At 35.5% G+C, this 18,211-nt stretch overlaps 1 protein-coding gene across 2 annotated transcripts in view; it reads left to right on the top strand.

The window, feature by feature from the left end:
• The window catches only part of LOC149783020 (putative phospholipid-transporting ATPase IIB), an 86,705-nt gene that overhangs the window by 49,262 nt on the left and 19,232 nt on the right, over positions 1-18,211 (top strand). For both annotated transcript variants that reach the window (XM_089934606.1, XM_089934607.1), the window contains exons 21-25: positions 2,718-2,806; positions 5,977-6,108; positions 10,291-10,399; positions 11,192-11,249; positions 12,962-13,165. In XM_089934606.1, the coding sequence (XP_089790732.1) occupies positions 2,718-2,806; positions 5,977-6,108; positions 10,291-10,399; positions 11,192-11,249; positions 12,962-13,165 (592 nt within the window). The remainder of the gene's footprint in view (positions 1-2,717; positions 2,807-5,976; positions 6,109-10,290; positions 10,400-11,191; positions 11,250-12,961; positions 13,166-18,211) is intronic.

Here is an 18,211-nt window from a genome sequence, read left to right as displayed (position 1 = left end):
ATGCCAAGTTGAACTTTCATGTATTCTTAAATCATTATCTAAACCTCCATATAAATTGCTTAGTGAGGCTTCTTTCAAGAATTTCACTTTAAGATGGTTTTTCTTTGGTCTTGAGTATTAGCTAGGACAAGGAGGCAAATGGTTGAGGAGGGTTGCCTTTGTTTCATTGGCAACAACGATTCAGTCTTCTGTGACAATCAGCTTTTCTGGCCAAGGATTAGCTATGTTCTGTAGCTCCTGGACCATTTCAAATCCCTATTCTCAATGGTGTTTGTGCTCGGGATAATCAAGATAGACTTACTTGTCCAGACAGAGTCTTTTGTGTCCATTTGACTAAGTCAGAATGAACTTCTGATATCTTATCAACAACCATTTTATGATAGTCCGGGGCCCCGAGTGGCCAAGTGGTCTAAAGCGCTCTTCGTTACGGATCACTGCCATCTCACCTGTCTGCGGCGGTTCGAGTCTAAGATTCAGCCAATGTGGGCATGTGAGAAAGCCTGCCAGTAGCTTCTCGTGGGTCAGTGGTTCTTTCCAGGGTTTTCCGGGTTCTTCCTGCACCATTAATACTGGCCGCCATGTATAGCCTATCGTGCTGAAAAATGGCGTTAAACCCCACAACAACAACAACAACATTATGATAGACCAGTTTGACTAAGAAAAGAGACTACCAATCTATAAGTCCGAGAGATCTTTCCTTCATGTGTTATATATATTTGATTTAATATATATTTATTTCAGTTTAATTGGGGGCCCCGAGTGGCCAAGTGGTCTAAAGCGCTGACTGTTCTGGATCACTGCCATCTCACCTCTGTCTGTGTGGGTTCGAGTCCAAGGCTCGGCTAGCGTGGGTACATGGGGAAAGCCTGCCAGTAGCTTCTCATGGGTCGGTGGTTCTTCCCTGGGTTTTCCAGGGTTCTTCCTCCACCAGTTACACTAGCCGCCATGTATAGCCTATCTTGTGCTGAAAAATGGCGTTAAACCCTAGAACAACAACAAAAACAATTTAAATGTTTGTCAGTTTTATTTATTTTTTTTTCATTACATGATATTGTAATGTAAATTTATTCTCTAGAGATGATACTCTTTTCAGAAAATAGTTTGTCCTTGACTGTTTGTTTTATAAACACCAGGTGTTGATCTAAATCCTGACCTTCTTTCAAAATTTTTAGCAACCACGTAAACAAGTTCTATTTTATTTTAAAATGATCGGATGTTGTCGAGGTCATGAAGGGACTTTGTGTTTAAGATGTAAACAATTTTTTTAATTTTGTATTTCTTTGAGAAAAATGATTGGTTTTCGCCAGGGTCACACTGGGTGTATGCGATCTTTAACAAGTACATAATTCTATGAGCTTCCAGAAGATGATCGTGTGACACCTTGTTTAGGTTTAGGAGACGATATAACCTCTGTTTTGGAGAGTTGTTCTCAGTAGAAGCTGGGCTGTTACACTGGAAGTTGTATATTGTGCTGTTTGGAGTTATTTCAAATTACTTGGATTTTAAAGGATTAATTCTTTTATTTTTCTGGAAAATACATGTGCTCATGTGAGATTCTTAATCAGAGACAGTTTTTATAAGAAATTTATTTTGATTTCCAAAACCGGAGTGATAATTATTGTTTCTACAAGGCACTGTAGACTTCACCACTACAGATTGCACAATATGTCATCGTCTTCCATCTTGGATTCTTCATAGGGATTTGAACGTGAAATCAGTAGAACATTTTGTTATTAGGACTGCTAAAATTTTATTCTTGGATTATTCTTGGATTTGATTTATAAAACCATAAGTTCATATTTTTTTTCATTTTTACAGAATTTTTCCAGGGAAATAAATTAATGTATTTTTTCAAAGCTTGTTTTTTTTCACTCTTTCTTGTTTTACTGTTTATTCAAGCCTAAACATGTGACATAAGACATGAGAATGAAAACCCATTAGGTTCATGTTATTGCTACATCTTGGACCTTTATCGATCATTCTTCTCTGGATATCTTGAAAGCGGCCTTTTGGCATTCTCATTCTGCTGTCGCCTTGTTCAGCCTCAGTCTGATTGCAGCCAGGGCACTGACATTTTTTCATTTAATGCTATTGTGTCAGTCAACAAGATGTCATCAATTCAACAAGTCATCATTTAGTCTGAAGCTGCTTCTGAATGGAAAGAGATGGGAAGTTTTTCTTGACAGAGTTTGGGGCCATCAGCCTCCTACAGCCTGGGAATAGTTGTAATAATAGGCAACAGATAAGCGCTTATAAATGTAGTTTTTTATTGTGGGAAAGTGGGAACTTATTTTCAGTATTACTTTGTTATTACTAGTGGATTCTCTTCTCTCTAACCACTTGACGGATTCAGCCAATGTGGATATGTGAGAAAGCTTGCCAGTAGCTTCTTGTGGGTCGGTGGTTCTTTCTGGGGTTTTCCCGGGTTCTTCCTCCACCATTAATACTGACCGCTATGTATAGTCTATCATGTGCTGAAAAATGGTGTTAAACCCTACAAGAACAACTCACCACTCGGATGTCCTTTAGTGAAAGAAGGACAATATTTCAAATAAATTGAAGTGATTAAGGCATCTGGGTTGGAATTTTCATCTTGGACTGGAGTCAAGAAAAGAGGTTGCAGTGTTAAAACTTCAGGTAAGTATGACCTAATTAAAATTAGTTTTACCACCCAAAAATATATTTTCTGATGATGCTTTTGTTTTGTTATCAACTAGGAAGGAAAACAAGCATCACTGGCAGCAGATTTCTCTGTGAATCAGTTTAGTTATCTGGGACGACTTCTTGTGGTGCATGGAAGACACAGGTAATCCAGATTTTACAACAAGCACTTTACTATTTCCAAAGCTACAATTCTTTGAAGAAATGGGGATTTTAAAAAAAAAATTTCAAACAGATTTTCTCAGAGCTTGATATAAGTAGCTTAAAGTAGTTTACTATTATAAGTTATGCTGTATTTCCATAACAGTATTTTACTTTAAATAAACTGATGTATTTGTTTAATTGTAATTATACATGTACTGAATTTGGTGCATATTCTTGCATTCTGACCAGACTCCAGTTTCACTGAACATCTCAAATTGTCTTCCTGAAATCAGTCTTGTTTAATCTCTCAGAAAAAAATGGGGATTTTCTCAAATTTGAGGAATTCCTCAACTCGCTCTTCAAGATCAAATGTCCTCCATGGTGTACATGCAGTTTCAAGACTTAAGAGTTATCTTTCATCCTTGTAATTATTTCAGCCTCTACAGAAATCCCATTATTGCCAACAATTTCATGAGGATGATAATACAAGATTTCAATTTGAGGAAGAAAATTAGATATAGTTAGTGAAACTGGGCCCACTGTCTCAGATGAGTCAAATAATCTGAAACCTATGTAACCTACAATGTATTTGACGCATATTACAAAATAATAACTAATATTGAGAATTTGAAATGAGTGCAGTTGGAACACAAAGATTTTGCTTTTGCTTTTTCTGGCCAAAATCCAATCAGGAATTACTCCAGTGCAGTGATACAATATAAACAAGAGGGAGAAAAGGGCTGAGAATTCATTCAGAGTTAGACACATGATGAAAGTACCATTTTAGATGAAATATTAAATTTTTAGAAGTATAATTTGCATAGGAGAAGCAGTTTTGAGCTTTTTTTAAACCGACATTTCCCTCTGGGGCAATCTTTACCCACAGGGACCTATGCATGAGGATCGAACTTAAGGTTGTATGTCAGAATTGGAAAGTGCATGAATACATGTTTTACAAACAAAGAATTCTAGTTTTGATCCAACCTGGAATATGGACTTTTCTCACCCATGCAACAGAAATATAGCTGTTTTGATAACCTTAATTTTCTTATCTCAGTCTAGCCATCTCAGACCAGTTGTCTCAGTCAAGGTGTCTATGCACTCAGAACTACTTTTAAAAAAAGAAACCCTTGTTGTCTTCTGCTGTGCCTGACATAGTTGTTCTAAAATCAGACAACAACAACAACAAATATATAACAAAAGCGTAGTAACTTAAGGTAAATCCATCTTTGAGAACGCACCATACAAAAACATTTTGAGAGAGACAAAGACACACAAACATGCGATGTCGATCTTTTTGGTATTATGCTAGTTCATTCCACACAGCATGGTCAATTTTATCCTATATGCAGGGCTAACTCAATACATTTTCAGGTCAGCATCATTAAATGTAGCTAAAGCTACGTAACTAGTTTTAATTACTTCGTGTGAAAAAATTATATACTGTTAGCTACATTTAATGACATTGACCTGAAAAATGACTGCTACAGATAGGACAAAATTCTCAATGCTGTGTGAAATGAACTGTGACAAAAAACACTGATCCATGCACATAGACTATAGACCTTATAGCCTCCCAGCCCTCTTAACAACTACAGAAAACTTAGTAACTGCCAGAAAATGTGTTATGTCAAACATGCTTTATTTAATTTTTGTTAAGCATCTCCATTGTGCCCCAGTTGAATCAAAATATACCTATAATATTTAATGACAAATAATGCACTTATCAGCCTTAAGGAATCATTTATCCATCAACACATTAATCCATAAGCAAATTTCATGGTAGCACTTGCCATATTTCCAAGACAGAAAAATAAATTTTCAAAGAATCCATGAACTTGAAAGTTTAGCACATGGTTATCCGCCAGGGTCCGTATTTGTAGGGTCTTTTATACACGGGGGTAATATTACAATCAATATCACAGACAACACAAGTATGTCACAAACAGTTTCACCTCCTCCAAAGAAAAGGGGTTATCTACGATAGTGACACAGATCACTAATTACCTGTGAATAACCCAAGCACGGAGGCTCATGCTACATGTAACTTTTCGTTATAATAATAGCCTAGACACTACAACATAGGTGTGGGCCCAGTATCATTTCATTATTTACAGTATAATTTTCTAAATTGGAACTGATGAAAATGAAACATTTTCTTGTGATAAATATTAACTATTTATTGTTAATTTCGTATAACATCCATCTATTAAATGTGATAATATGTCAATATTATACAACATTTTGTTATTTTGTTTGGCTCATGCATAAAAACTGTGTACTTCGGATGACACCGTCACACCACAGTCCTCATTAACTTATTTGTATTAATGCACTGCATGTAAACATTGGTGCGTGAACTATATTACACAAGTGAGAAGTTCTTTTTTACTTTAAAGGAAATTATTGGGTGAGAAAAAGATACTACTTTGGGGTTTAGACCGAGACAAGAAAATCCCAGTCGTGGGGTTACTTTATATGTCCCCCCCCCCCTCGGCAAGCCTCATGGGGAGACAAATAATGTAACCCCATTACTAGCTTTTCCCTGTCTCTGTCCAAACCCCAACATAGATTTTATATTTAACACTAAGATCCTTTTTGAGTTTATGTGCATATAATGGGATGATCTTGTATCTTATTGGCTGAGCTTGTTGCCATACTGGATGTCATATTTCTAATCTAAGTTGGCTGATATCATCAACATTGTGGACAAGTTCCATAATGAACAAAATCCATGAATAATAATGAAGTAGTGCTGCATCAAACTGGATGATCTTGTTGCCATTCTGGAAGCCATTTTTCTGATTTGGCTTTCAACTGACTGTCATCTTATTGCATAACAAGGTAGGACTAAATGTCATAGGTGCATACAGTGACTGCTTTCATGGGTAAAGAGCTTACAAATGTGCTAACTTCCTGTGCATTGGTAAGATCATCGATTGTAGAAAAGAAAGCAAGGAATTGCTAAAAGGTAAACTTTGGTAAATTCAGAATATTCTGCACATTGTATGATAATAAAGTAGCAGTCCATTTTCCTTTAAGAGTTGAAGACATATTGTTGAGTAGCTGACCAGGTTTGTCAAACATTCCTGACAACTAATTAATGTATTTTGTTATCCTTTTCTGTAAATAATTGTAATTATTATCATTAATGTGTAATATTTGTTTCAGCTACAAGAGGTCTGCATCCCTTAGTCAGTTTGTGATGCACAGGGGACTAATCATTTCCACTATGCAAGCAATCTTCTGCTCAGTCTTCTATTTTGCTTCCATCACACTCTTCCCAGGGTTCCTCATGGTGGGGTAAGGAATTACATCATCAGCTGGATTTCTTTTATTTCCTTATTTGAATTTTTATTGGGTTGCATTACAGCACACCAAGTACCAATCACATTTTAGTAGCAATAGGGCGACATATTTGAATTTATTGGGTTGCATTACAGCACTCCAAGTACCGATCACATTTTAGTAGCAATAGGGCGACATATTTGAATTTATTGGGTTGCATTACAGCACTCCAAGTACTGATCACATTTTAGTATCTGTAGGGTGACATATTTGAAAATTTTAATAATCATTTTCACATGTTGCATTGCCAAACCCAAATAATTTGTTCTGTTTGTCACTGAGAGCAAATATTCATTGTGAGAAATGAATGGATAACATTACAAAAAGTGAATGTTTTAGTTAGGGCAAATTAAAGAGTAATTAATTAGGGCAAATCAAAGAGTAATTATGATAAAGCATGATGCTATTTTGAATATTATGCTTAGATTTTTCTCAGTGAAGTCCATTATTGATCACATTTACATTAGGAAAAAAAACACTGCAACTTCTTGAACCATGCCCTTTCTGAAAGATGAAAAATGCTTTTTTGAATCAGTATATAATATAGACAAAGGGGAGAAACTCCTACAAACTATCCCACTTTGCCACCACTAGGTGGCATTTCATATCCTGGAAGTTTACCAGTTAAAAGCTTTTTTTTGAGGACTGTCATCGGTTCTTGTGACATCCTGAATCCATTAAATATTTCACTATTTCAAGCTATCCAATATTTTTTCTTTTGGTGGTTTAGTAAGTCTGAGGGTTGATATATCTGGGTGGTATACATCAAGTCGGATGCCTTGTGCAAAAAGCAGCTCAGGGGCCAAGAGAAAGGTCACATGAGTCTGCAGACCCAGATATGTTAACCCTGCATCCTGATCTGGGATCACTTGGTACATCAAAACAAGAAAGAGGCAACATTATGGAACCTGTTGCTACATGCTCTCCCCACACTTCTGGAATAACATGTACAAAGGGTTGTTAAGCAAGTGACTTGAGATGCAAGCTTATAGAGATTTTATCATGTTTTCATGTCATATGAAGACTTGCAATTTAGAGAATATAGGGGAAGTTTTGTTTCCATTTGGCAGCCCAGTGGGTTTAATTACTCCCTCGCCCAATGCATGGCCACAGCACCATTAAACTGGGTGTTTGCAAATGCAGTTTGACTTTATAATCAGCTAGCTAAGCGTGCATGTCCAGTACCTAATGCCATGCACCATCCCAGCTGTGAACCAAAATGTCCAGCCATTCAGATGACCAAGCTTCAGGTTTAGTGAGGTAATTATCTTATATTGGACTGTAAACCACATGCTGGTCAACAGTACAGTTTACTTGGCCATCTGGCTAGATCAACCACATGTATCTTGCAGACACGATGTAGCTGACTGGATGCACATTTTATGCCACCTATCAAGCCTTCTATTCTAGCCTTCCTGGTGGTCCCAGACAAGCATTCACCAGCCAGCCCATGATTCATGTTGGATACTGGGTTTGCTAGCATACCCTGTAAGTAGGTGCCACAATATGCATGGTAATAATGAATGTTGACTGTACTTTCTTCTAAGGTCATAAGCAACAGTTTTGAGTGGATTTCTTAGCACCTACTATGGTGTGAGATCTTATTTTCTGTCTATACATAATTTCTCAAGTCCACTTAACATTGAATTTTAATTTTAAAAATCTGTTTTTTTTAAATATGCCATTGTTTTTTTACAAAGTACCTTTTGATTCATGATGGCTGTGAAAAGAGAGCAAAATTGATGCAGAAATTCCATGAAGAATACACTACAGTCATGCTGTGAAAATTATCTATTTTCATTTTCATTTTGTATGATTTTCACGCTATGACTCTATCATACATTTTTATGTTAAGTAAATAGTACAAGATGTCAATTCCTTTGTCAAGTTTTTGTAAGTATATGGTCACAAACACTGATCCTAATTCTTTTCTCCAAATCCTAATTTTATTTCCTTTGGCATCCTGAATTAGGTGGCAGCTCTGGATGTGCCTGCATTTTCTTCTCTTTATCTTGCATGTTAACCTAATGTTATTGTGATTGGGTAATGTATTAAAAGGAGAAAGGTCATTTGGTAGATCATATTTCTCCACGAATACTGATTCAAACATATTACTGTATATCCCTCCTAGCCTGTTTGTTTTGCTCCAGCTTAAACTGGTAAACATCTTGGATACATGTGGCCACCAGGTGAGAGCAGTGGGTATTCTGTAAGAGTTACTTGCCTTTCTCTGTATAGTTACACAGAAAGATGTTTTTTTTCTTCCCCTTTAATGAGGGCTGAATTTAAGAGTTAGCGGAGTTTATTTTCCTAATGTTAACGTGATTGGGTACTGTATAATTGGAGAAACATAATAACTGAAGTTACTGTCTGACAAAATAATAAACAGATTCACTGTAATAAGGGGTCTTAACCATAATTTTCTTCTGATTATAGTTCATATTAATAAAACCTTAGCCTAACCTCATTATAGTAGTTGAACCAACAGTAATTTTACTGCTGACTGAATTTGCCAAATTCTGAAGTTTTGGTGACCATTTTAGTTGCAATTTGTGGTGCTGGGAGTGTATCATATGGATTCATATAGTGAGCAACTCATTCTTAATTGTAGGTATCAGTTTTCATGAATTTGCAAAAAATGACATTTACTTAAATGAATTGATTGGAAAGGGTGTCCTAATATCCTGAGGAAAAAAAAAAGATTATTGTTTATTGGGTACTTCATCTGTTCTCTTTAACATCCATGAAATAATGAAAAAGTTCTAATTGGGGTACCATATATACTTGCTTGTAAGTGAACTCCAGCTGCAGACTGCACTGATCCACATCTGCCAATGCAAAATATGCTGTTAGTTCAGGGTCTTTGAAGTTTGTTAAGAGGACTCAGTAGAACAAACAATGTAGATCCTGATCTGCTGGCACATTATGTGATTGCATATCACAATCTATGTTCTTTGCAGTTGGGATTGATTCATAAGCAAGTGTATTTGGTAATTAATCACTATTTTGGAGCACAAAACCATGGTAAGGTTATATGACAGAGTCTGTTTAGTTAGATTTAGGCATGTGTTGATTTTGAGCAGGGATCAGATAACAGGTTCACATGTGATACATCATTTTCGTACCCAAGTCTAAGTTATGCAAGCAATAAATAAAGTAACTGCACATTGTAGATTCATTATTGTGATCGTACATTTTAAATGTCTGCTTAAGGACAGATGAACTTCATTCTTACGTAAACTCATCAGGGAAACATCTAGCCTTGCCATCCATTTGTTATGGGAGGGTAGGCTGTGTTCATAGTTACATGCCTGTACAAGTTCATTACAAATGGTTTACTTTGGTTGCTTGTACAGCTTTGTTACAAATAGTATACTTGGGTTGCTTGTACAAATTCATTACATTCTTGGGTTGCTTGTACATGTTCATTACAAATATTGTACATGGGTTGCTTGTACAAGTTCATTACATTCTTGGCTTGCTTGTACAAGTTCATTATAAATAGCGTAATTGGGTTGCTTGTACAAATTCATTAAAAATAATGTATTTTGGTTGCTTGAACAAGTTCATTACATATACATTTAGTGTACTTGGGTTGCTTGAAATAAACAAAATCAAGCTTTGATTTGTAAATGTTATCAGTACAGTTAACAATAAAAACTTTATTTTGTATATTTTTTGACATATATATTTTCTGTTAAACCAAAAAGGTTTTTACATGTATAAAAAAGTTAGTCTGACTCCTTAATTCAAAGTTGTGGATTTTTCATATTTGCCCAGTTATGCTGAAACAGCTTAATTGGTTTAATTTACGATTTATGCTATTATCTTTGCTTGGTTAAGATTCATAAGGTGACAAACACTGTAGCGCATATGCAAATGTAACAAATATCATCATTAGTTCATGAATAAATTTGTAAATGGGCAATATTGTAATGTATTGAACATTACCTGTATATTCACACTTGTGGTACAGATAGTCAACAGACTCCATGCATCAAATTAAAAATATGTAGTTTATATGCTCTGGCAAAGCATGGTATTTGTCAGAATTGAATGATGTAAATAACCTTGTATGTAAAGAATATGTAGCATGTATACTCATGTGTATTGAATTGTAATTAATTTATGTTTTAGGTATTCTACAATCTACACAATGTTTCCAGTGTTTTCTTTGGTGTTGGATAAAGATGTATCTCCAGAAATTGCTTTGACATATCCTGAATTATATAAAGATTTGACAAAGGTAAGCTCAGTGCAAGAAGTGGAAGTGTACAATATGCTCAGTCTCATTTTAAAACAAGTCTTCAAATTTACATTACCTGCATGTCTAACAAAGGAATTATTGTGATGATTTAAATGGAATTGTTTTCTGTCAGTTTTCTAGAGGAGATGGTGTCAGAATAGAGCTTACTTTTCTGGTAGGCATATTTTAAAGTAAAATACAGTATAGGTTTAGGAAGAAAATACATCATTTTTATGTGGGTTTCCATTTTCGTGTATCAGATTGGCAATTCTTTTGATTTAGAAGCAGTAAGGTACTAATAATAATATTTTTTGAAAACGAATGAATTCACATCAAACAGAATTCTAAATGTTTGTCATGAAAGCCTGAAAGTAGTTTCAAAATGTATACATATCAATTTAGCATTGACTAAAGCAAGTTGTTTTATCTTCATTGATGTACATTTTTGGGTTAGATGTTCACTTGTAGTTCAGAAAAGTTTGTGTATATTTTTTATATGGATGTAAGTATATCTACATGAACGCAGATCAACAATAAGATGTAAGTAAATTATTTTATGCAATGTTGTTTTAGACTGGCTCATTTTTGAGAGGAAAACTTCACAGAAATAGGATGACTTTTTTTCGTATATATAATTTAGAGAGATGCTTAATATTGAATATTAATTTAGGGAATCATCTGTTTGTACAAGTGTGTGATGACTGTACATGAACATTTACATACCTTAGCACAGTCTGACTGATATATGCCAGAACTACTTCTTACCTTTATACTGTACTTTCTTCATTGCAGGGAAGATCGTTGTCTTTCAAAACATTTTTTATGTGGCTGTTAATAAGCATATATCAAGGTAAGACAAAAGTATAATACACAGGGAAATCATGTGGAAATCAATTAAAATACAGTGTTTGCCACAGAAACTTGTTCCTTATATATTCGCTTAAAAACCTTTTCTTTACTAAAAATTTTTTATTAATGCAGAGTAGGGTCATCTTATAAGCGAGATATAAAACTAAATTAAAATCGTAAATTACTCTCTTGGCTTGTAAAGGAAGACTTGCAGTGTCGCATCAGTTCAGAATGTTTTGTTTGGGGTGCAAATAAGATAAATCTGACTTTAATCCTTGGGCATGCAAAAGCAGTACTGCTTTGTTTTCCCCAGTGGGCAATCTGCAGCACTATTGTTGTTTTTCTATGCAAAGTCTGTAAATAATGTACCATTAGTTTGATACATTTTCAATGCTATGTTGAGTCCCTTTGATCATACTTCACAAATGAAACCTGTTCAGTTACGGCAATCATTTTGATTTTGATTTCAAACTATGGTCCAAATTTAGGACCCCCACAACATGTGTTTCCTATCGCATTGGTTTTCAAATTAGGGTAGGCAGGGTTTTTAAAAAATAAAAAACCAGTAAATATATTTAATGTGATTTTTTTTTTAATGGTGGTGGGGGAGTGCTATGATCAACAGTGAGAAACAGGGACAGTCAGCCAACCATAAATATTTGTTTGGCCTTATGTGTTCCGTTAGTTACAGTGTACTTTGTCACTTATATATCATACATCACAAATTGCTAAACTTTGGTACTTTCATCAATATGGGGAAAAGAAATTGTAATAGTATATAATGGAACATTTAAGTTAAATGTTATAAACTTTGAAGATAAAAACAACAATAGTGCTTCAGAAAGTGCATTTGGGATGTTGGAGAAACCAGTCTGACTCGCACAAGAAAATTTCAGTTCTAGTTAATAGTGCCAGACATCTGAAGAACATTCAGATAATGGTATGTGAGGATATAGTTATTGCCAAGTCTGTCTGTCTGTATGTTAAAAGTTTTTGGTGTCGAGAATAAGTCTTGAACTGTTTGAGTTATTTCAACTAAATGTGGTACACATATCATGATTGCTATGTTGAGATGTCTTTGATTCTTAAAGTTTCTGCATTCAGTATTCTTTATGCTACCTTGGAAACAAGGTGTATAATAGATAATATATAAATTGGGATGGGAGCACTGTAGCATAGTAGTGTAAAAATTGAAAACCTTAGGGTACTCTTATTATGATTGTTTATATAAACAGAGTCTGGGGATATAACTCATCTTGAATCAGACGTGAAGATTTTAAAAAGATGCCTAATTAGTTTCATTAGTGTACAGTGGTATTTTTTTAGACAGTCCTTCACAAGTTATCTTGCACACTGAATCTGAAATTACTTTTTTTTTTTCTTTTAATTTATTAGCCCATCTTATGAAGACTTTCTTGTAAAATGTTTTCTACATTTTTTTCACTTACTTTCACTGAGTTTTTCTTTCACTGTACCAGTATTAAGGATCAAAATGAATGAATACCAAGTTTATGGGAAAAAATGCCAGATATCTTCTCGGCTATGGGACCTGCTGTTCATGTCACTTCATAGAATCTTGTTTCACCCAAATATAGGAAAAACTGTGTTTATCACTTAAATCTGACATTTTTACTTCTAAAGACAATTTTTACATACTGTGTTTCTGTAATTTTTCAGTATCAAAAGCAAGGTCTTATAATGTCTTTTCTTTAGGTGGGATCATTATGTATGGAGCATTCCTGCTGTTTGAGGATGAATTTATACATGTTGTGGCCATCACTTTCACTTCACTCATATTGACGGAGCTGTTGATGGTGGCACTGACGGTTCGGACCTGGCACTATCTCATGATTGTTGCTGAGGTTTTTAGTCTTGCCATTTATATAGTATCTCTTGTGGTACTAAGAAATTATTTTGGTAAGTTTGTCAATGATATTAATAACATAGTAGAAGATTGTTTATCAGAACTCCTCAAGGAAACATAAACTTTGCATAAATTGGGATTCAGATTAACATGTTTGAACCATACAAAAGCTGTGGGTTCAAGAGCTTTCATATTTTTTAGGATAAATCAATATTTCAATTAAGAAGGGTTCAGATAAGCAAGATTTTACTATAATAATAATAATAATAACAATAATAATAATTATAATAATAAAAATAGTAATGAAATTTTTAGGTTTGTGAGCTACCTTTTTGGCTGATCTGTACTAAGTACAGGTGAAAGAGTTTATGCTATACCCCTGGGCATTGATGATATTATCTTAGTCCATAGACAGATTAACATAGTAAACATTTTTTTTCACTGCAACTACTACCAGTATTTTGCATTGGGCCTTTAAAGAACTTAGTGAGGGTGTTTCTTAAAAACATTTTGAATCAACCCAGGAGAAAGTAGGTTACAGTGACTTAACTTTTTGTTAAACCATTGACCTTTTTGTAAAATTTTTTCTTTCAGACAAATCTCAAGCTGTAGGCATACTGTGTTCTTATAATTTATGCTGTATGGACTTAAATCATCAAAATCTAGGGCATGTTTGATGACTTGCAAGATTCACACATTAATGAAGTCATCTTGCATCTGATGGAACATACTTGTTCATATCATTAAAATATTGATAAGTTTGATAATATGTGAGATACATGGATATAAATGAAGTGACCATGCATCTGATTGGTCGGCTGCCTTGGCAAAGGCACTTAGCTCGGCTCCCATTTTGTCAGTAAGATCTACCCAGTAATGTGTTAAAAGTACTTATAAAAGAAACAGCCACTCTGGATTCGATATTTTTTAACTGATTTTGATCAAACTTGCAGTAAATGTTTATATCAGAGTCTTGGATGAGCTTAATTTGAGTGATGAAGAGATCATACATCTGATTGGCTGAATTTTTTACTACTCTCAAAGCCATAATTCTGATTTAATTTTGATAAAACTTGTTATATGTGCTTACCTCTTATACATCTCAAATGAGTTTGATAATCTGCATTTATTAATAAGGTGATCTTACATCTGTCTCAGTTGACTTTGTGCCTCTATCTATGGAAAGAAGGTAAAATCTACCTGATATATCATTTTTGTGATAGTTGACACAAGTTGTGTTCTTACATTATTAAATAAGCCTGCTTGGTGAAATGGTCAACTGCTAAGTAATACGAACCAGGTGAGCAATATGATGTTTATTTGGCCTCTTGTTAACAGTTGGAGTCACTATTTCTGATCTAAGTTAAACTTGGATGTGGGCATGTTTCATAAAAATTTTAGACTAGCTTAATAATTAGTGCGATCAATGCAAATTAATAATGTGATCTGGCATGTAATTGACAGTTGTTACCATGCCAGAAGCCATAATTTTTTTCCTATTGTGATCAAATTTAGCATTTAGGCTTATAGCTTCAAGATTTTGAATGATTTTGATAATGAAAAAATGTCATACATATTAATGAGGTGATCTCTCTTTTCTTGGATGACTTAGATTAAAAACAAGAGACTATGCATATATTATTGATGCCTTTATATTTTAAAAGAAATTTTTTCAGGATAGAAGAAAATGGGCAAAATCAGCATGATATACAATTTTGGATATAATTTGTTGAGTTCTTCCACAACTTCTTAAGTCTGTTTAGGCCAGCTACTAACTTAAGTCAAATGTAAACATGTTGAGTGATATCAGACCATCTGGGCTGTCTTGTTGAAATGACTTTTGGGTTGGAATATCGAATGTTGACTGCTAATAGCAAGTTTGTATTCCTTTTCTTCATTAGTCTCATTATGTTTTTTTTCTTTCTCCATTAGTACATTACCCAATCATAATACCTTAGGAGAACTACTACTACCTCGCAAATTAAGCCCTTCCAGATATCATTTTTAGCTAAAATGAGCTAAAAGTTATCTGCCCTCCTAGGTGGAGATCAGGCAGAGTGATCTCCCCTTGATATCGGGATTGGAGGCAAAAATCTATGCATCTTTGTTACTACTTCTTCTCATGCCAAGAAGCACACTCTCACCCCAAGAGACCTTGCAAAAGCCAGAACAAATTTTTATTCAAGTTGGAGGAGTTCTCACTTCTAAGGAAAGTATACACCATCTGTATTTCCAACTTTTCTTTATTTCTATGCTGACAAAGTTCTGCCATTACAGTTTTACCATACTTTGTCATCTTTACACATTTACTTGTATGTTGATACTTATATAGGTAGCCTATGTGACTTCACAATAAGTTCGGGCTGTAATTGTTTTAAGTTCATCAATAAAACTCTTAAAATGTGTATAATTCCACAATGGCTGGCTACATACCGGTGAGTTTTCTTTACTAGAATGGATGCCATGCTTCATTGCATTTACCTGTACAGGTCATCCTTGAACCTTCATAGGTAGTTAATGAATTATTTTGGTTTTTATCTGTATGCTTCATAGATTTATTAAATTCGTCTGCTATTTACGCATAACATTATAAGGCGTAGCTCTGTACCAACTTTGTATTGAGTTATAAGAAACAGGTGCAGAGCTTCAGCAGGTTTATACATTCTGCTGTATTTGTCATACAGATTAGAACATGGGCAAAGTGCAGAAATGCATGGCTTAAGAAAATGACAGCTTTAGGGATGACAGAACTATTCTCCATTTATATGGATCAAACATCTATCAATGACAATTCAACAGTTTGTCCATCATGTAGTAGCTATGGGCTCTATGTTGGACTTGGTATCTATGGCTATCTTCCAACAGGTGGAATAGAGCTCATCTTCTCATACTCCGAATTCCACATGAGTTGCCTGGTCATCGGTCTCCAGAATGGCCTGGGGCTTGAACACAGCTGCTCAGCATACTTTAGCCATTGCTGTCACAGCTGCTGCACATTTGCAAGTGGTCAAATGAGATGCACTGCTCTCTGCCTCCACCTTCCTTAAGGCCAAGCCACAATACAACCATTATCCGTATTTTACATTTTTAATGGCCAGGTCTACAAAGTATGCAAACAAACCACTAAGGGGACAATTTTCATGCTACTCAACCCAAACACCAATACAGGGGCGTTTAGGGATATCAACAAAAGGAACCAAAGGACACAACTCGGGCACAACTCTCTGGCAAACTGCCCTATCATAGTTCCTCCTGTTGAAAACCACAATTTTTGCAAACCAAAGTGGACAAAAGACAGAGAGGTAGTGATCCAAAGTTTCTCTACACGACCACTTCCATCTCTAAATTAAAATGACATCATCTCCACACCACACTTTCCACAGATCCTGATAGCAGTATTTTGCTGCCAAATGAAACTGAATTTTGCCATGATAATTCCAAGGGACTCTGCATCACTTTCAAAACACCTCCTTCTATGTCCAGAGTCCCATCAGTCATAAACATTACAACAGACTCATTCAAAGCCACCACCTTGCAGCAAGAAATAAATGACCTTCTACAGAAAAGGGCAGTTGAAATTGTGCAAAATATAAATTCTCAGGGTTTTTATTCCAGACTGGGTCCCAAAGGCAAACAGCACTCTGTTCCCTTTCATCGACTTAAGTTCCCTCAATCAATTCATTCATGCTCCTGGTTCTCTAAGGAAACACAATGGTTCATTTTGAATGCCATTGAAGTTTTGCAATCCGTGTCAACTCAAAAGATGCATATCTTCAAATCTCTATACACTAGGCTTTCAAGAAAGTTCCTGTGATTCACCTACAGCAACATCATTTATCAATTCCAAGCACTCCCATTGGACTCAATATCTGTCCCAGGGTCGTCACTCATCAAATGAACCATATTATGGCAAGGCAGTGACAACATGTTGCATGGATGACATCCTGCAAAAACAGCAGGTGAGTTATATCTTAGAACACGATATGATAACCCTTGTTATATTGCTTACAAATCGGGGTTTCCTTGTCAACAAGGACAAATCACACCAAGTAACAGCTCAACAATTTGTTCATCTAGGTGTGGCATTCAATACGCAGTTGAATAGAGTATGTCACCCTTAGGATCAGGCATTGAAAATCAGGACCATGATGACTTCATTACTCTGGAGGGAAACTCTGCATGGGTATTCCTTTGCCTTCTAGGCTTGCTCAATGCGGCAGTGGACCTTATCATCCTAGTTTGCCTTTATATGCACCTGTTACAAATGATTCTTTTATTCCCAATGGAGGCAAAAAGATTCTCCTTTTGGACCAAACTCTTGCCAGTTCCACATATATGAGGTTTCATCTGCAGAATTGGAGCAACCTAACTTAGCTCACAGTAGGTATACTTCTGTAAGTACAATTGCCAGAGATCACAATCTGTACGGAGGCAAGAAAATTAGGCTAGGGGGAACAACTACTACCATCTTTTTGGGCAGCCAGTGAAGTGTGGTCTCCCCAGGACCGGCATCTACATATCAATTTATGAAGACCATTTTGGAAGCCTTACACTAGTGGCAGGAATTTTCATCTGGAAAGGGAGTCCTCATTCTATCCGACATCTCTGTGGTGGTATCTTCTTTCAAACAGCAAGGCAGAACCAAGTCCACAGACCTTTGCATACTGGTTTGGGACTTTCAAATATGGTGTCATCAACAACAAATCCATGTCCAAGTTCATCCTATTCCTGGATGTCTAGATGTACTTGCAGATTCTTTGTACTGGAAAAATCAACTTGTACATATGGAATGATCTCTCCATCCCTCAGTTTTCACTCAGATATTTACCTGATAGGACTGACCATTGGTGGACCTGTTTGTGACAAGGTGGAATACCATGCTCCCAACCTTTGTCTCACCAGACCCGGATCCCAAAACCTGGACAGTTGACATGCTATCCAATGATTGGAATGGCCAGGACCCATGAGAATTAGAGTGTTGCCTCATCATTTATGCACCATTCAGATGGTACATGTAGAAGTCTTGAATCAGTGAACTCATCAATCTCACAAAGAAAATTCCCAGAAAATGGAGAATTTTCCTCAGCTACTCAAACAAC

The sequence above is a fragment of the Sinohyriopsis cumingii genome, chromosome 15, assembly GCF_028554795.1.
Source record: "Sinohyriopsis cumingii isolate HCF-2022 chromosome 15, ASM2855479v2, whole genome shotgun sequence".
NCBI classification, from domain to species: Eukaryota; Metazoa; Mollusca; class Bivalvia; order Unionida; family Unionidae; genus Sinohyriopsis; species Sinohyriopsis cumingii.
The sequence above is the reverse complement of the archived record's forward strand: the minus strand, read 5'-3'. Positions and strand labels throughout refer to the sequence as shown.